The 20,316-nt window shown below is 48.4% G+C and overlaps 1 protein-coding gene across 2 annotated transcripts in view; it reads right to left on the reverse strand.

Annotated features, from left to right (window-relative positions):
• Positions 1-486: 486 nt before the first annotated feature.
• CRYM (crystallin mu) overlaps positions 487-20,316 on the reverse strand; it is a 96,505-nt gene continuing 76,675 nt past the window's right edge. For both annotated transcript variants that reach the window (XM_089674789.1, XM_089674790.1), the window contains exons 7-8: positions 8,195-8,279; positions 487-789 (exon numbers count right to left, since the gene is read on the reverse strand). In XM_089674789.1, coding sequence (XP_089530915.1) covers positions 716-789; positions 8,195-8,279 — 159 coding nt within the window. In that variant the 3' untranslated portion in view covers positions 487-715. The remainder of the gene's footprint in view (positions 790-8,194; positions 8,280-20,316) is intronic.

The raw sequence follows: 20,316 nt of genomic DNA on the forward strand, positions 1-20,316 counted from the left end.
TCGCTCTCCCAGAGATTTGATGTACAGAGACTGCAAGAGACTGATGCCAGGTCAGATTCAGGTATGTACACTGCTTGTATATAAAAATACATTAATTAGTAATATATTCAAACCAGCATTATTTATGTATTTTATATCTGTCTGGAGTTCACACTCAAAGTTTTTTGTTGCGATGACCACCCTTTCTAGAGCCCCAGTAACAGACCTTGATATTCATTGTAAAATCCATCTATTACTAATCACTCTTTTAATCACATGTTCAGGTCTGGAATTTACACATTGCCGTCTACTGACTGGCTCACAGCACCAGATAACCAGAAGTTGACAAGTATTTAGGGATCTCTAGCTAGAGCTATTAGAAGGAAAAAAAAAAAAAAAGGGGAGTACTGCACGACATAGAAAACTTTGTGTGCACTGGGTGGCTTTTATTAATCCATAAGGCCACTGGGTCATTGGTATGCTAAGGCACAGAAAAGAATACATCCATTTCCACCCTGGTAAATGTTTATTAGAAATGTTACTTGATGTAATCAACAGTGTTTCACAAGTAAAGTTAAACATGTACTCCCTAAAAAGTTTTTATGTTTGAAATATTATTGTTTAAATTCCAGACTATTATACAGTATTAGTATAAGAAGCAGAAGTAACCCAGAATCAATCATGTGTACCCACAGGGCTCTTCAACTGCATGATCGGAATTTTGGAGAAGTTGTCTTTATTTATTGGCATTACTTTGCACCCAGGAATCATACACAAGTTTTGCTGAAACCGTGTCTTCAATGGCCATGCCTAAAATGAAAATGACATACATAGATAATAGATAAATAATATAATAGATAAAACATTATATATATATATATATATATATATATATACACACATATACACACACACACACATATATATACATATATATATACACACACACACACACACAGGAAGCAGGATTGTGAATGGTATATACACTGTATGTCACCTATTTTTTTCACCACCACATGCTGAGGTTTGCATCTCATGGAAAAAAACAATTTGATGATCCAAATAGGTCCCTGTAGAGCGTTGGCTGGGACCTTATTAATGATATAGAATCTCAGAACACACACGCTTCTTAAGCCTCAGTGGACTACACACAGTGTGCGGATCTCTCCAGTCATTACAACAGTTTAAAATAAATCAGTTTCTTGGGCCAATGCCCTACTGGTAATTCATGTAGCAAATAACAGTCCTCAGTCTCCCACAGTTCTTTCTCAAGCAACTTGTAGCAAATATGTCAGTAGCAACATATTTCTACCAAGCACTATTTCGAATATCTTCCATTCGAGCCAGTAACCCATGGAAACAAAAAAGTCTACTTCTGGTACAACTGTCCCAATGTTTTCTTTGGGGGGGTAATGATCAGGAGGGTGAGACACTCGTGGGTTCCAGATATGAATGGCCTCCTAGCACAAAAGGAGTCTCTTAGGTGCTGACAGCCATATTAGGTGCTGGCAGCCAAGGACTAGGACATGTGGCTGCCCAATACCCTATATTCATTGAGCCAATTAAATGTGACCTTGGGAGGTGTGTTGCCATTTGCCAAGCCTGTCCTGAAAGCTCACCTAGAAATGGGCAAATATGTACAACTACATGGTGGAAGCATTATTAGACTCTGGAATCCTCAAACTTCAAGGCAGTCTGGTGGACCCTGCCAAGCATCGGTCTGTATACATGGTGATGCCAGAGACTACCCTGCTGTGGTTCTGTTAGTGGAGACCCCTAGTGGAACTGTAAGGCCTAGTTCATAGTGAGTATGAATCCACACTCTGCATGAGGGCGTATATACCCACACAAGGATAGGGTGTGTTCAGGGCCGTGTGCAGCTGCACCCATACATATGGCGCTTTGGGAGCTGCGGCTGTGTCCATGCAGCCTCTGCATCTCAATTGACAGCTATGGAACTGCTTACATGGGGATGCAAGGGACACCTGTGCATCCCCATGCGGGTACACAAGACCCTGACACGGGACACGGATTCATATGCCACATGTGAATGAGCCTTAAAGCATGCCACAGGTGTGATTGCAAACTTAGAGTGCAATACTGGGCTGTGATTTTTCACTGTTGTTGAAATTGTAAAAGAAAAAACAGGTAGCCGATTCTGAGAATGTGTCTTTCTATTTTGCCTGAACTTGAGGGGTGTCTTGACAATCATATGTCAGAGGTATCTGCCAACTTCCAACTAGCAGTCATGGTTTGAGTCAGAGCAAACAGCCTAATTTGCCAGTCTTAATGGATATGCTGATGAGCAGGAAAAATTTGGGGGCTGCACAGTTGCAGGATCCCAGTTCAACAAATGCATGGAAAAATGTAAACCTAATAAACTGGGTGCCCCAAGAGCAAAAAGTATTGTATACCCACATTCTAACTGATGGCCAAAGCTTTCTTTTTTCCACGCTCTAGGCTACGATAGTCTATGGTGGGTGAAACAGCAGGCAGCTTACAGAACATTGAAAAGGTACAAGAGCTGCCAGTTTGTTTTGGGTGAACCCATTAGGTGGTTTCCGTATTAGTCTGTCAGTTTACTTTGTGGCTTCGACGAGAAGATGTTTTGTTTGTTGAGCAGTTGGCATTGGGGAAAGTTGGCTTGGATGCACAACATTAAAGCGATTCTTGGGCTGAACCCTGCTACTGTGCTTTATTAGTTGTTCAATCACTTTACATCCTATACAGACTAAAGAACATATACTGTACATTTCTTTTATTGGGAACACAAATCAACATAGTTTCAATTGCAAACTAGCCATAACCAGCTTTATCGTGCATCCAGTGCTAGAAACCATAAGTGTCTTGACCATAGCAAAAAACACAAACCAAAATGTTAAATTCTAGTGTGTCTAGCACTAAACAGACCAAAAGCAAGCTGTGACAGGGAAGTAGATCCCCAATAATCAGCGGTTGTTACTTGTTAGCTGCACACCAATTTCTCTGTCCCTGCAGAACAACATGCTCTTGCTTACCCATGTTTGGTGAGAGTTCTGAAAGACTAAGAGAGAGTTGTTATGGCATTTGCCTCCTTTGAAAAAAAAAAAAACAGTGGCCCAATTGCTATTGATTATTTCAGTTTTAGGGGATACGATGCACCCTTCGCTAGCCACATTGACTTTCCCAATATCCATAAAGGAAAACATGGAACAGCAGGGGCAATGGGAAAGTCCTTGTGCTCTTAAGGGCTCTACAACACCGAAATTAAAAAGAGCAGTGGTAGCAGCAACAGTCTGACACATTACACTCCACCCTGCAGATGAAATTAATGCTCAGTCCCACAGCGTTAACCTTACCCATGGTGGAAAACAGCAGAAAGTGGGAATTTTAAAGGCTCCCAACAACTTAAGTAAATTTAGTAGCTCCGATGCTCAGCCCAATCATCCTACAGAGACAGGGCAGGTGCTGAGGCAATGCAAAGGGCTCTATAAATGGAAAATACTCTGCAGCTAGCTTGTTACCAGTACAGAGCCTGGAATGCATCTTACATGGAACCCAATGACCCAAGCTATCCATGAAACTGCCAGTCCAGCAGACTCTAGGCGCAGCACTCCAAAAGCCAGGCTGAGAATGGCCACACTGGATGGCAGATGGCAAATGGAGACCAGAGAGAACGGACTGAAGGAAAAAGTCTTGGATAAAAAATGATAGTAAAAAGGTGTTATTCTCTAACACAGTAAAGCTGAGAAAAAAAAAATGTTCATCCTTCTAGGACACTAGAAAAAAAACCCCAGAGGCATACTATTAGTAGAAGGTGTTATCCTAGGTTCCCCCAAGACTAAACAAACATTTATCCTTTGCAATACAGAATCCCCACTACAAGCGTGCTTCTTTTGTCACATTCCCGGAATTTAGCTTTAAGACAATGGACACGAACACGTATTGCTGATTATATTATAGGAGATTTAAGACTTATTCCCAACTGTGCATTTTAAACAGCAGACATGCAGCAGACACAGAATAAATTAATTTCGTCCAGTTCCAGCAATTAACTGTATATCCAGCAAGCAATTTACTGTCCAAACAATTCATGCTTGGGGGCTGATAAACAGCTTCAGTCACATTTCTTACAAATATTAAAAAAGAGTTTTTGGACTCAGCAGAGAACCATTGATAAAAAGAAAATTATACCTAAAGTAGCATCCAGATTTCATGCTGCCATGAAGGCAAGAATATGGCTGCTGGCAACTTGCATATGAAAGAGTACATGCATATTTACAATGGCGTTCTAACAAGGCAATAAGGCAGTGTAATCCTTGATTATGAAGCCCTGCTGCAGGGTGAAATTGTAAAGGTCAGCAGGACTTGTGGAATCCTAGGATGTGTAACAATCATGGGACAGTTGCACAAGATCGAGGACAGCTGAAGGGGTATGTGAATTTATCTAAATAAAGATATATACCGTAATTATATATAATTTTCTTTTCTTTTTTTTTTTTTTTTAAACACACACAACTGTGCCCTGTTGCACCCAGGTTTACTAACATCAAGCACATGGACACAACACTTTATTACTAGGCAGCTTTCTCGGGGTTCAGTTTGGAACTATGAAAAGCTAAAGTTGGCAAAATTATTTGTATAGCCACAAGGATAAATTTAATAACACAACAGCATAATACAATTTGTTACAAGTAAGTTTTTGGAGTTTTAATATACCAGAAGACATAGTGAGACAAGTACGGCCTCCAGAGATCATTATACCTGGAAGGCAACAAAGAAGGTGGAGCAATGGAGCAATGGAGTGAAAGAAGGGAGGACTCCAGAGCAGAGGACTCAAGTCAAGCTTGTGTGCAATGCTAAATTCTTCTTAAGAATGCTAAAGCCAAAATGGATGAGTTGGAGTTACAGATGGCTGAACATTGTTTTGTTCAAAACTAAATTGCAGATGAAGCCAGGATTTAGTTATCATAAATATCAGATGCAGCCATACCAACTGAGGGTTGTATGAGCCACAACCATGATAGAAATGAACAATCTGGTGGACGTGGAGGTCTTCGCACTTATGTGCTAAATGACTGGTGAATTGATAGTGCAATTACAAATAGTTATTGTTCTTCTGATTAAGACATTTTTTAAGTGCAGACCATTCTGACTGCCACAAGAGATAACAGCAGTCATTTTTACAGCTGTATATATGCCACCAGCTGTAAATGTCAGTATAGTTCTCTACCATCATTAAATACCATATATAGACAACATGTTTATTCTGATAGAGTTTTTATAAATTTGCTTTATTCAAATCCTCAGTAATTATTCTGTGTTTCCTAAATTTGATAAATTTGAGGCTTTTGATTAAGGGGAAAACAAATATACTTGATTGTGTTTATTCAAATGTTAGGCAAGCATATAAACCTATCTGTGCCTTCTTCACATCTGGGCCAATTGGATCATCTTTCTCTGCACCTTGTTCCAGCACATACTCCCCCTTAGGGGGAACAGAAGGAAATTAAACCAAACACAAAGATTATAAAAACATGGCCAGAGCAGAGGGTGTACTTTCTCAATTGCAAGATTTTTATGATCAGGAAATATAGGAACAACAGGATTTAAATGATCACACAGACATTGTAAGGTGCTACTCAAAGGATTGTGTTGACAACGTTACCATAGATAAATGTAACCAGGTTCTTCTCAAACAGAAACCCTGGATGACAAGGGAGGATCAGACTCTCCTCAGAGGATAATAATGCCTTTAAGATTGCGAACAAAGATTTGTATAACTTAGCTAGAGCAAACTTGGTATTGGAGAGAAAAAAGGAGCTTCTGGTAAAATTGTAGAGTGTTTCAAAGTTAATGACCCTAGGCAGGTATAGGCAGGTGTAGGCCAGTGCAGAATGGCTATAGGCATATTACAAATTTAAAGGGCTGCAACTCCATGACTGAGAATGCCAGTGTTTCACTAGCAGGTGAGCTAAATTGTTACTTTACTTATTTTGAAGTTAAACAACCTTGCAGAGATACAATGTCCTCATCGGCTTGTAGTAGTGAAAATCTAGTGAATATGAAACGAGACAGGTGCTTTAGGGCAGTATATCCTAGAAAGGCTTCCATTCCTAATGGAGTCTCTGGGAAAGTAATTAAAGCTTCTGCTAATCAACTTACTGTTTTGTTTTTCTTTTCTCTTCATGGAGGATTCTGATTCTCTCTTTAACACCAGCTATAATTTTATCTTGTTTAAAGACAGTGGTTATCACTCCAGTTCCAGTAGCATCAATGACTATTGGCCGATTGCACAGTGGCTATGATGTGCCTGGAGAAATTTGCCTTACAGTACTACTAGTTGTGTGAGTTTACCTAGGACTTTTTATGCTTATCAATCTGCACACGAAGGCAACAGATCTATGGAAGATGCAGTTTCTACAGCCCAACAGGTGTTTGGTCATCTAGAACATAATGTAAGAATGATTCCAAATTTATTAGGAGAATTGCAGGACCTACTGTAGGTATTCCCATAGTTATTTGTACTTGAATTAAGGATTTCCTAATGAACCGTCAAAAAATAGTCAAAATGGACCCTTGTTGTTCCTCTACTCTTATGCGAAGTACTGGCTCTCCACAAAGCTGTGTGTTGATTCCATTTTTTTCATGCATTGTATGCTTATGACTGGACCCCAATTCATCATACCAATATCATCAAATCTTCAGATGACACTGAAGGGGTTGGACTTAATAAAGGGAAGAGATGAGGTGGGTTATAGAGAAGAGGTTCAGAAATTGGCTGTGAAGCATTCAGTAAACAACCTGACATTAAATATTGCAAAGTGGCCAGTTATCTGCACTGAATGACATCACCCCGAGGGCTCTGTCCTTTTCACCATTTTGCCATTACTTACTTATGTATGTAACCTTACCATATCCTGATTGCTGTGATATTCCACTCTGGACAGAGGCAGCTGTGACCCTATGAACATATGACTCTTGTACATACCCTGGTATGACTTAAATGTTAACCTCGCATTGCGGTTTAGTATCCTGAAAATTACTTGTGTACCTCCTGATTTGAAGCATGCCATGCTATTGTACCATTTTTCTTTTTTGTACAATAAAGTTGGTTTTGAATTAAAAAAAAAAAAAAAAATATTGCAAAACACAAGAATGTATTTGTTTCAGGAACCCTAGGGGAGATTTAGTCCCACTATATAATCAGGATCGTATGGAGATTAATACATTCACATTTTGGGGAATACATAGTTTTGAAGACATATCGTAGTCTGCTAACACTACTGCAGTTGTAAAGTAAGCAATCAGTAGCTACATTTCATGAGAGTTCTCATAAAAGATGGTCTGGAAAGAAAACGGTCTTTTTATTGCTCTCTTTCATATACAGTGTACTAAAGGGACTGTAGGGAGTACGCTGGTTGCCAAGTAGTGGACAGGTGGATGTTTTTATAGTGTTGGTTAGTGTACTAATTGTATGTATTATATTTAATTTATTTTATGGTTTTGGGTGTGTGTTGAAAGTTTTGTGTGTGCTGTCTTTATAAAGGCATTTAGGAGTATCATTTTAATTTTTGCTGTATTTTGGTAAAATAATAATAATAAAGGCTTCCTTTCTATTCTTTAAATGAACTGTCCTCAAGAATTTCCCTTATACAAGGTTTTAGCATTGTGAAGAAGGTAGACACTACACAAAATGCTATAGCCAACTGAGAAATTATTTTGTGTTCTAACCTGCATTATAAAGTAAATCTGAGGTTTACTTATTATCTGATTTATACACCCAAATGTGTTATTGCGAGAAAGGTGCATATTCAGAAAAAAAGCTTGGATGAGCAAAATATGGCCAGTGCACCGGTTAATGTGATCTGAGTTGTCATCTGATGGGTCATATCACAGGCACAGTGTACAGAGCTGATCTGAACAGCTCTGTACCTCACAATCTCTGTGCTGACCAATCACAGAGATCACAAAAGGTAAACAGTACTACAGTTTACATTTGAGAGAAAACACATCTAGAATACTGGCAGCAGCACATATAGGGCAGGGAGCTTGTGATTGTGGGATTTCTTTCTTTTTTTTAACCCTTTCACACTCCCCTCCTCTCCTGTACATCAGATCCCCATTCTGTCTCTATGTGACCTGTATATTAACCCTTCACATCTGCAAAACAATTCCCTCATCTTCATCCTTCCACTGTAAGTGTCCTGTGCATTTAATTATTTATATATCTTACCTACTGACTTAAAAACGGTTGTTTTCCCTGCAAGAGCAGGTTTGGTCCCTTTTAGTATTTCACCAATTTCAGCGTAAATAGATGCCTAAAAGACAAAAATAACATGATTAGGGAATATCTGGCCTTGTATCATCCTACGTTACGACATTCCTAACAAATGTTTACTTTACTTTTGGGCAACTACTGTTGCTTTGAATGAGCCTCTAATTTATGTTTACATAAGGTCCCAGAGACAAAATTTCTGCAACCCAGGAAAGCTATTTTTTCCATTTCTTTTATTTTACACAATAGTTTAATGCAAGTGACCGAGTAAGAGACTCCTGCTCAGAACTGTCCATTCCTGAATCATTTGAATCAGTGTTGGGCATACTTATTTTTTCCATTCCCATTTTCAATGAGGGAATTGAGTATAGATATGCATACTATATACTGTGAAGGAACTAAATCTTGGATTCTACATTCAACAACTAGGCACTCTTGAAGAAAAAAAAAAAGTTATATTAGCGCATAACTAGAGATGAGCGAAGTATTCAAAAATTCGATTCGACTGATTCGGCGAATTCGTAGAAAAAATTCGATTCGAGTCGAATATATTCGCTGTGAATTTAACTTAAAAAAGGGTGTTTCTAGGCTTCAGAGAGACTTAATATTAGTGCTGAACACTGTACCTTTAATTTAAATGCCCTTGGAGTCTGCTGGGGAAGAGAAATAATACTGTCAGGCAGTATGACATGCAGATGAGTGCCGTCGATCTTAGAATCACCGCACACTTCACTCATTTGGCCAGTCACGGGGCCAAAACCAGAGTGTGGAGCCACAGTGTGGCGGTGGAGGCAGCAGCAATGGGAGGCCATGCAGCACCCTATGACAAAAATGGAAACCACCAGCAGTGTGAGGAGACCTGAAAGTGGCACATGGCAGAGTGTGGCGATAGAGACAGCAGCAATGGGAGGCCGTACAGGGACCCATGACACACTCTGGACCTGGCAGCAGCATGAGGAGGCGGTACAGGGGCCCATGGCAGATTACGGGCCTGGCAGCAGCATGAGGAGTCGGTAGGGGGGCCCATGGCAGATTACAGGCCTGGCAGCAGCAATGGGAGGCCGTACAGGGACCCATGACACAATCTGGACCTGGCAGCAGCATGGGGAGGCGGTACAGGGGCCCATGACAGATTACGGGCCTGGCAGCAGCATTTGGAGTCGGTACGGGGGCCCATGACACACTCTGGACCTGGCAGCAGCATGAGGAGGCGGTACAGGGGCGCATGACAGATTACAAGCCTGGCAGCAGCAACTTGGACAGGAGGACGTTCAGTTTCTGCACCGTCTGGTGCGTGCTCGCAAACTGTTGTCTCTTGGAAACGGATTCCAAGAAAGACTGCTGACGGAATCCGTGAAGAGGAGTAGCAGGAGAAGGAGCATCTGAACGAGCGGAATATGCCAACAAGCGACAACAGGGGCCCATGACAGATTACGGGCCTGGCAGCAGCATGAGGAGTCGGTACGGGGGCCCATGGCAGATTAGGGGCCTGGCAGCAGCTATGGGAGGCCCGTAATCTGCCAGCACCCTATGACAAAAAATGGAACCCACCAGCAGTGTGAGGAGACCTGAAAGTGGCACATGGCAGAGTGTGGCGATGGAGACAGCAGCAATGGGAGGCCGTACAGGGACCCATGACACACTCTGGACCTGGCAGCAGCATGAGGAGGCGGTATAGGGGCCCATGGCAGATTAGGGGCCTGGCAGCAGCTATGGGAAGCCCGTAATCTGCCAGCACCCTATGACAAAAAATGGAATACACCAGCAGTGTGAGGAGACCTGAAAGTGGCACATGGCAGAGTGTGGCGATGGAGACAGCAGCAATGGGAGGCCGTACAGGGACCCATGAGAGACTCTGGACTTGGCAGCAGCATGAGGAGGCGGTATAGGGGCCCATGGCAGATTAGGGGCCTGGCAGCAGCTATGGGAGGCCCGTAATCTGCCAGCACCCTATGACAAAAAATGGAACACACCAGCAGTGTGAGGAGACCTGAAAGTGGCACATGTTTGGGGCATGATTCATGGCGGATTTAGTCAGTTGTGTCAGGAACTGGTGGTTTGAAATCCAGACTAATCCACGCCTGATTCATTTTCACAAACGTCAGTCTCTCCACACTTTGGGTGGACAGTCGTGTCCTCCGCGGAGTTGCAATACCTCCTGCCGCACTAAACACGCGCTCCGATGCCACGCTACTGGCCGGGCATGACAGCCTTTCAAGGGCAAATTCAGCTAGTTGGGGCCAAAGGTCAAGTTTCGTTGCCCAGTAGTCAAGGGGATTGTCTACCTCGGTTGGCAGGGTGCTGTCCAAGTAGGCCTAAGCCTGTTGTTTGAGGTCCTGCTCCAGGTCCACCTGATGCTGCTGCTGCTGCTGCTGCTGCGGCTGGTTAGTAGTTTCCTCACTGCGCTGGTGAAGAAAGCTACTCATCATCGACTGCAGACTGAGGCAGCCGCTGCTGGTGGAGCTGCCACTGCTCCTACCACCCCACCCCTCCCCTGCTGCCATCGCAGCGGAACGCGAGCGCACAGGGCCCACAGTGTCTGAGGATGGACGTTGGCGCAGACAGGCAGAGACCAGCTGACTACATAGGTGGTTTTTATAGTACGTTATTTTGGCCTCCCTCTCAGCAGGTGTGAAAAAGGCCACCATTTTGGAACGGTAGCGAGGGTCCAACAAGGTGGACAGCCAAAAGTCATCCCTCTGTCTGATGGTTATTATTCGGCTGTCGCTACGCAAGCAACCGAGCATGCTATGGGCCATTTGTGCCAAGGAATGCGAGGGACTCCCTGCCTCCATCTCCACAGCATACTGCCACGGTGCGTCTGGGTCCTCTGTCTCCTCCTCCTCCTCCTCCTCTACCAGATGCTCCTGCTCCTCCACTCCTGTCCGCTGAGTGGAAAAACCACCCATTTCACTCAATAATTCCTGAGCACCAATGTCCTCCTCTACCTCCTCCTCTTCTTCCTGTCCTGCCCCCACAGGGGTCATGTGGCGTTGAGATCTGTGCGCCACGTCTACCGCACCCTGACCAGCCATTGTTAACAGCATTTGTTCCAGGACGTGCAACAGAGGAATGACGTCGTTCATCCCATAGTCCTGCCGACTCACGAATAGCGTGGCCTCCTCAAAGGGCCTGAGCAAGCTCAGGTGTCACGCATGAGCTGCCAATGGCTGACATCTAAGTTACACAGGGAATACCTTTATCCGCTTTTAACATCAGGAAATCTGTGATGGCCTTTTGCTGTTCGTAAAGGCGGTCTAACATATGTAGGGTTGAATTCCACCTTGTTGCAACGTCACAGCATGAGGAGTCGGTATAGGGGCCCATGGCAGATTAGGGGCCTGGCAGCAGCTATGGGAGGCCCGTAATCTGCCAGCACCCTATGTCAAAAAATTATACACACCAGCAGTGTGTGAGGAGACCTGAAAGTGGCACATGGCAGAGTGTGGCGATGGAGACAGCAGCAATGGGAGGCCGTACAGGGACCCATGACAGACTCTGGACCTGGCAGCAGCATGAGGAGGCGGTATATAGGGGCCTATGGCAGATTAGGGGCCTGGCAGCAGCTATAGGAGGCCCATAATCTGCCAGCACCCTATGTCAAAAAAATTCTACACACCAGCAGTGTGAGGAGACCTGAAAGTGGCACATGGCATGAGAGACTCTGGACCTGGCAGCAGCATGAGGAAGCGGTATATAGGGGCCTATGGCAGATTAGGGGCCTGGCCGCAGCTATAGGAGGCCCATAATCTGCCAGCACCCTATGTCAAAAAATTCAACACACCAGCAGTGTGTGAGGAGACCTGAAAGTGGCACATGGCAGAGTGTGGCGATGGAGACAGCAGCAATGGGAGGCCGTACAGGGACCCATGACAGACTCTGGACCTGGCAGCAGCATGAGGAGGCGGTATATAGGGGCCTATGGCAGATTAGGGGCCTGGCAGCAGCTATGGGAGGCCCTTAATCTGCCAGCACCCTATGTCAAAAAATTCTACACACCAGCAGTGTGTGAGGAGACCTGAAAGTGGCACATGGCAGAGTGTGGCGATGGAGACAGCAGCAATGGGAGGCCGTACAGGGACCCATGACAGACTCTGGACCTGGCAGCAACATGAGGAGGCGGTATATAGGGGCCTATGGCAGATTAGGGGCCTGGCAGCAGCTATGGGAGGCCCTTAATCTGCCAGCACCCTATGTCAAAAAATTCTACACACCAGCAGTGTGTGAGGAGACCTGAAAGTGGCACATGGCAGAGTGTGGCGATGGAGACAGCAGCAATGGGAGGCCGTACAGGGACCCATGACAGACTCTGGACCTGGCAGCAGCATGAGGAGGCGGTATATAGGGGCCCATGGCAGATTAGGGGCCTGGCAGCAGCTATAGGAGGCCCATAATCTGCCAGCACCCTATGTCAAAAAATTCAACACACCAGCAGTGTGAGGAGACCTGAAAGTGGCACATGGCAGAGTGTGGCGATGGAGACAGCAGCAATGGGAGGCCGTACAGGGACCCATGACAGACTCTGGACCTGGCAGCAGCATGAGGAAGCGGTATATAGGGGCCTATGGCAGATTAGGGGCCTGGCAGCAGCTATGGGAGGCCCTTAATCTGCCAGCACCCTATGTCAAAAAATTCTACACACCAGCAGTGTGTGAGGAGACCTGAAAGTGGCACATGGCATGAGAGACTCTGGACCTGGCAGCAGCATGAGGAAGCGGTATATAGGGGCCTATGGCAGATTAGGGGCCTGGCAGCAGCAATGGGAGGCCCATAATCTGCCAGCACCCTATGTCAAAAAATTCTACACACCAGCAGTGTGTGAGGAGACCTGAAAGTGGCACATGGCAGAGTGTGGCGATGGAGACAGCAGCAATGGGAGGCCGTACAGGGACCCATGACAGACTCTGGACCTGGCAGCAGCATGAGGAGGCGGTATATAGGGGCCCATGGCAGATTAGGGGCCTGGCAGCAGCTATGGGAGGCCCATAATCTGCCAGCACCCTATGTCAAAAAATTCTACACACCAGCAGTGTGTGAGGAGACCTGAAAGTGGCACATGGCATGAGAGACTCTGGACCTGGCAGCAGCATGAGGAAGCGGTATATAGGGGCCTATGGCAGATTAGGGGCCTGGCAGCAGCAATGGGAGGCCCATAATCTGCCAGCACCCTATGTCAAAAAATTCTACACACCAGCAGTGTGTGAGGAGACCTGAAAGTGGCACATGGCAGAGTGTGGCGATGGAGACAGCAGCAATGGGAGGCCGTACAGGGACCCATGACAGACTCTGGACCTGGCAGCAGCATGAGGAGGCGGTATATAGGGGCCTATGGCAGATTAGGGGCCTGGCAGCAGCTATGGGAGGCCCTTAATCTGCCAGCACCCTATGTCAAAAAATTCAACACACCAGCAGTGTGAGGAGACCTGAAAGTGGCACATGGCAGAGTGTGGCGATGGAGACAGCAGCAATGGGAGGCCGTACAGGGACCCATGAGAGACTCTGGACCTGGCAGCAGCATGAGGAAGCGGTATATAGGGGCCTATGGCAGATTAGGGGCCTGGCAGCAGCAATGGGAGGCCCATAATCTGCCAGCACCCTATGTCAAAAAATTCTACACACCAGCAGTGTGTGAGGAGACCTGAAAGTGGCACATGGCAGAGTGTGGCGATGGAGACAGCAGCAATGGGAGGCCGTACAGGGACCCATGACAGACTCTGGACCTGGCAGCAGCATGAGGAGGCGGTATATAGGGGCCCATGGCAGATTAGGGGCCTGGCAGCAGCTATGGGAGGCCCATAATCTGCCAGCACCCTATGTCAAAAAATTCTACACACCAGCAGTGTGTGAGGAGACCTGAAAGTGGCACATGGCATGAGAGACTCTGGACCTGGCAGCAGCATGAGGAAGCGGTATATAGGGGCCTATGGCAGATTAGGGGCCTGGCAGCAGCAATGGGAGGCCCATAATCTGCCAGCACCCTATGTCAAAAAATTCTACACACCAGCAGTGTGTGAGGAGACCTGAAAGTGGCACATGGCAGAGTGTGGCGATGGAGACAGCAGCAATGGGAGGCCGTACAGGGACCCATGACAGACTCTGGACCTGGCAGCAGCATGAGGAGGCGGTATATAGGGGCCTATGGCAGATTAGGGGCCTGGCAGCAGCTATGGGAGGCCCTTAATCTGCCAGCACCCTATGTCAAAAAATTCAACACACCAGCAGTGTGAGGAGACCTGAAAGTGGCACATGGCAGAGTGTGGCGATGGAGACAGCAGCAATGGGAGGCCGTACAGGGACCCATGAGAGACTCTGGACCTGGCAGCAGCATGAGGAAGCGGTATATAGGGGCCTATGGCAGATTAGGGGCCTGGCAGCAGCTATGGGAGGCCCATAATCTGCCAGCACCCTATGTCAAAAAATTCTACACACCAGCAGTGTGTGAGGAGACCTGAAAGTGGCACATGGCAGAGTGTGGCGATGGAGACAGCAGCAATGGGAGGCCGTACAGGGACCCATGAGAGACTCTGGACCTGGCAGCAGCATGAGGAGGCGGTATATAGGGGCCTATGGCAGATTAGGGGCCTGGCAGCAGCTATGGGAGGCCCTTAATCTGCCAGCACCCTATGTCAAAAAATTCTACACACCAGCAGTGTGTGAGGAGACCTGAAAGTGGCACATGGCAGAGTGTGGCGATGGAGACAGCAGCAATGGGAGGCCGTACAGGGACCCATGACAGACTCTGGACCTGGCAGCAACATGAGGAGGCGGTATATAGGGGCCTATGGCAGATTAGGGGCCTGGCAGCAGCTATGGGAGGCCCTTAATCTGCCAGCACCCTATGTCAAAAAATTCTACACACCAGCAGTGTGTGAGGAGACCTGAAAGTGGCACATGGCAGAGTGTGGCGATGGAGACAGCAGCAATGGGAGGCCGTACAGGGACCCATGACAGACTCTGGACCTGGCAGCAGCATGAGGAGGCGGTATATAGGGGCCCATGGCAGATTAGGGGCCTGGCAGCAGCTATAGGAGGCCCATAATCTGCCAGCACCCTATGTCAAAAAATTCAACACACCAGCAGTGTGAGGAGACCTGAAAGTGGCACATGGCAGAGTGTGGCGATGGAGACAGCAGCAATGGGAGGCCGTACAGGGACCCATGACAGACTCTGGACCTGGCAGCAGCATGAGGAAGCGGTATATAGGGGCCTATGGCAGATTAGGGGCCTGGCAGCAGCTATGGGAGGCCCTTAATCTGCCAGCACCCTATGTCAAAAAATTCTACACACCAGCAGTGTGTGAGGAGACCTGAAAGTGGCACATGGCATGAGAGACTCTGGACCTGGCAGCAGCATGAGGAAGCGGTATATAGGGGCCTATGGCAGATTAGGGGCCTGGCAGCAGCAATGGGAGGCCCATAATCTGCCAGCACCCTATGTCAAAAAATTCTACACACCAGCAGTGTGTGAGGAGACCTGAAAGTGGCACATGGCAGAGTGTGGCGATGGAGACAGCAGCAATGGGAGGCCGTACAGGTACCCATGACAGACTCTGGACCTGGCAGCAGCATGAGGAGGCGGTATATAGGGGCCCATGGCAGATTAGGGGCCTGGCAGCAGCTATGGGAGGCCCATAATCTGCCAGCACCCTATGTCAAAAAATTCTACACACCAGCAGTGTGTGAGGAGACCTGAAAGTGGCACATGGCATGAGAGACTCTGGACCTGGCAGCAGCATGAGGAAGCGGTATATAGGGGCCTATGGCAGATTAGGGGCCTGGCAGCAGCAATGGGAGGCCCATAATCTGCCAGCACCCTATGTCAAAAAATTCTACACACCAGCAGTGTGTGAGGAGACCTGAAAGTGGCACATGGCAGAGTGTGGCGATGGAGACAGCAGCAATGGGAGGCCGTACAGGGACCCATGACAGACTCTGGACCTGGCAGCAGCATGAGGAGGCGGTATATAGGGGCCTATGGCAGATTAGGGGCCTGGCAGCAGCTATGGGAGGCCCTTAATCTGCCAGCACCCTATGTCAAAAAATTCAACACACCAGCAGTGTGAGGAGACCTGAAAGTGGCACATGGCAGAGTGTGGCGATGGAGACAGCAGCAATGGGAGGCCGTACAGGGACCCATGAGAGACTCTGGACCTGGCAGCAGCATGAGGAAGCGGTATATAGGGGCCTATGGCAGATTAGGGGCCTGGCAGCAGCAATGGGAGGCCCATAATCTGCCAGCACCCTATGTCAAAAAATTCTACACACCAGCAGTGTGTGAGGAGACCTGAAAGTGGCACATGGCAGAGTGTGGCGATGGAGACAGCAGCAATGGGAGGCCGTACAGGGACCCATGACAGACTCTGGACCTGGCAGCAGCATGAGGAGGCGGTATATAGGGGCCTATGGCAGATTAGGGGCCTGGCAGCAGCTATGGGAGGCCCTTAATCTGCCAGCACCCTATGTCAAAAAATTCAACACACCAGCAGTGTGAGGAGACCTGAAAGTGGCACATGGCAGAGTGTGGCGATGGAGACAGCAGCAATGGGAGGCCGTACAGGGACCCATGAGAGACTCTGGACCTGGCAGCAGCATGAGGAAGCGGTATATAGGGGCCTATGGCAGATTAGGGGCCTGGCAGCAGCAATGGGAGGCCCATAATCTGCCAGCACCCTATGTCAAAAAATTCTACACACCAGCAGTGTGTGAGGAGACCTGAAAGTGGCACATGGCAGAGTGTGGCGATGGAGACAGCAGCAATGGGAGGCCGTACAGGGACCCATGACAGACTCTGGACCTGGCAGCAGCATGAGGAGGTGGTATATAGGGGCCTATGGCAGATTAGGGGCCTGGCAGCAGCTATGGGAGGCCCTTAATCTGCCAGCACCCTATGTCAAAAAATTCAACACACCAGCAGTGTGTGAGGAGACCTGAAAGTGGCACATGGCAGAGTGTGGCGATGGAGACAGCAGCAATGGGAGGCCGTACAGGGACCCATGACAGACTCTGGACCTGGCAGCAACATGAGGAGGCGGTATATAGGGGCCTATGGCAGATTAGGGGCCTGGCAGCAGCTATGGGAGGCCCTTAATCTGCCAGCACCCTATGTCAAAAAATTCTACACTCCAGCAGTGTGTGAGGAGACCTGAAAGTGGCACATGGCATGAGAGACTCTGGACCTGGCAGCAGCATGAGGAAGCGGTATATAGGGGCCTATGGCAGATTAGGGGCCTGGCAGCAGCAATGGGAGGCCCATAATCTGCCAGCACCCTATGTCAAAAAATTCTACACACCAGCAGTGTGTGAGGAGACCTGAAAGTGGCACATGGCAGAGTGTGGCGATGGAGACAGCAGCAATGGGAGGCCGTACAGGGACCCATGACAGACTCTGGACCTGGCAGCAGCATGAGGAGGCGGTATATAGGGGCCTATGGCAGATTAGGGGCCTGGCAGCAGCTATGGGAGGCCCTTAATCTGCCAGCACCCTATGTCAAAAAATTCAACACACCAGCAGTGTGAGGAGACCTGAAAGTGGCACATGGCAGAGTGTGGCGATGGAGACAGCAGCAATGGGAGGCCGTACAGGGACCCATGAGAGACTCTGGACCTGGCAGCAGCATGAGGAAGCGGTATATAGGGGCCTATGGCAGATTAGGGGCCTGGCAGCAGCTATGGGAGGCCCATAATCTGCCAGCACCCTATGTCAAAAAATTCTACACACCAGCAGTGTGTGAGGAGACCTGAAAGTGGCACATGGCAGAGTGTGGCGATGGAGACAGCAGCAATGGGAGGCCGTACAGGGACCCATGAGAGACTCTGGACCTGGCAGCAGCATGAGGAGGCGGTATATAGGGGCCTATGGCAGATTAGGGGCCTGGCAGCAGCTATGGGAGGCCCTTAATCTGCCAGCACCCTATGTCAAAAAATTCTACACACCAGCAGTGTGTGAGGAGACCTGAAAGTGGCACATGGCAGAGTGTGGCGATGGAGACAGCAGCAATGGGAGGCCGTACAGGGACCCATGACAGACTCTGGACCTGGCAGCAACATGAGGAGGCGGTATATAGGGGCCTATGGCAGATTAGGGGCCTGGCAGCAGCTATGGGAGGCCCTTAATCTGCCAGCACCCTATGTCAAAAAATTCTACACACCAGCAGTGTGTGAGGAGACCTGAAAGTGGCACATGGCATGAGAGACTCTGGACCTGGCAGCAGCATGAGGAAGCGGTATATAGGGGCCTATGGCAGATTAGGGGCCTGGCAGCAGCAATGGGAGGCCCATAATCTGCCAGCACCCTATGTCAAAAAATTCTACACACCAGCAGTGTGTGAGGAGACCTGAAAGTGGCACATGGCAGAGTGTGGCGATGGAGACAGCAGCAATGGGAGGCCGTAAAGGGACCCATGACAGACTCTGGACCTGGCAGCAGCATGAGGAGGCGGTATATAGGGGCCTATGGCAGATTAGGGGCCTGGCAGCAGCTATGGGAGGCCCTTAATCTGCCAGCACCCTATGTCAAAAAATTCAACACACCAGCAGTGTGAGGAGACCTGAAAGTGGCACATGGCAGAGTGTGGCGATGGAGACAGCAGCAATGGGAGGCCGTACAGGGACCCATGAGAGACTCTGGACCTGGCAGCAGCATGAGGAAGCGGTATATAGGGGCCTATGGCAGATTAGGGGCCTGGCAGCAGCAATGGGAGGCCCATAATCTGCCAGCACCCTATGTCAAAAAATTCTACACACCAGCAGTGTGTGAGGAGACCTGAAAGTGGCACATGGCAGAGTGTGGCGATGGAGACAGCAGCAATGGGAGGCCGTACAGGGACCCATGACAGACTCTGGACCTGGCAGCAGCATGAGGAGGCGGTATATAGGGGCCCATGGCAGATTAGGGGCCTGGCAGCAGCTATGGGAGGCCCATAATCTGCCAGCACCCTATGTCAAAAAATTCTACACACCAGCAGTGTGTGAGGAGACCTGAAAGTGGCACATGGCATGAGAGACTCTGGACCTGGCAGCAGCATGAGGAAGCGGTATATAGGGGCCTATGGCAGATTAGGGGCCTGGCAGCAGCAATGGGAGGCCCATAATCTGCCAGCACCCTATGTCAAAAAATTCTACACACCAGCAGTGTGTGAGGAGACCTGAAAGTGGCACATGGCAGAGTGTGGCGATGGAGACAGCAGCAATGGGAGGCCGTACAGGGACCCATGACAGACTCTGGACCTGGCAGCAGCATGAGGAGGCGGTATATAGGGGCCTATGGCAGATTAGGGGCCTGGCAGCAGCTATGGGAGGCCCTTAATCTGCCAGCACCCTATGTCAAAAAATTCAACACACCAGCAGTGTGAGGAGACCTGAAAGTGGCACATGGCAGAGTGTGGCGATGGAGACAGCAGCAATGGGAGGCCGTACAGGGACCCATGAGAGACTCTGGACCTGGCAGCAGCATGAGGAAGCGGTATATAGGGGCCTATGGCAGATTAGGGGCCTGGCAGCAGCTATGGGAGGCCCATAATCTGCCAGCACCCTATGTCAAAAAATTCTACACACCAGCAGTGTGTGAGGAGACCTGAAAGTGGCACATGGCAGAGTGTGGCGATGGAGACAGCAGCAATGGGAGGCCGTACAGGGACCCATGAGAGACTCTGGACCTGGCAGCAGCATGAGGAGGCGGTATATAGGGGCCTATGGCAGATTAGGGGCCTGGCAGCAGCTATGGGAGGCCCTTAATCTGCCAGCACCCTAGGTCAAAAAATTCTACACACCAGCAGTGTGTGAGGAGACCTGAAAGTGGCACATGGCAGAGTGTGGCGATGGAGACAGCAGCAATGGGAGGCCGTACAGGGACCCATGACAGACTCTGGACCTGGCAGCAACATGAGGAGGCGGTATATAGGGGCCTATGGCAGATTAGGGGCCTGGCAGCAGCTATGGGAGGCCCTTAATCTGCCAGCACCCTATGTCAAAAAATTCTACACACCAGCAGTGTGTGAGGAGACCTGAAAGTGGCACATGGCATGAGAGACTCTGGACCTGGCAGCAGCATGAGGAAGCGGTATATAGGGGCCTATGGCAGAT

This window comes from Staurois parvus, unplaced genomic scaffold (genome assembly GCF_062004578.1).
Source record: "Staurois parvus isolate SC_StPar_1 unplaced genomic scaffold, SC_StPar_1.0 ptg000152l, whole genome shotgun sequence".
Lineage (NCBI taxonomy): Eukaryota > Metazoa > Chordata > Amphibia > Anura > Ranidae > Staurois > Staurois parvus.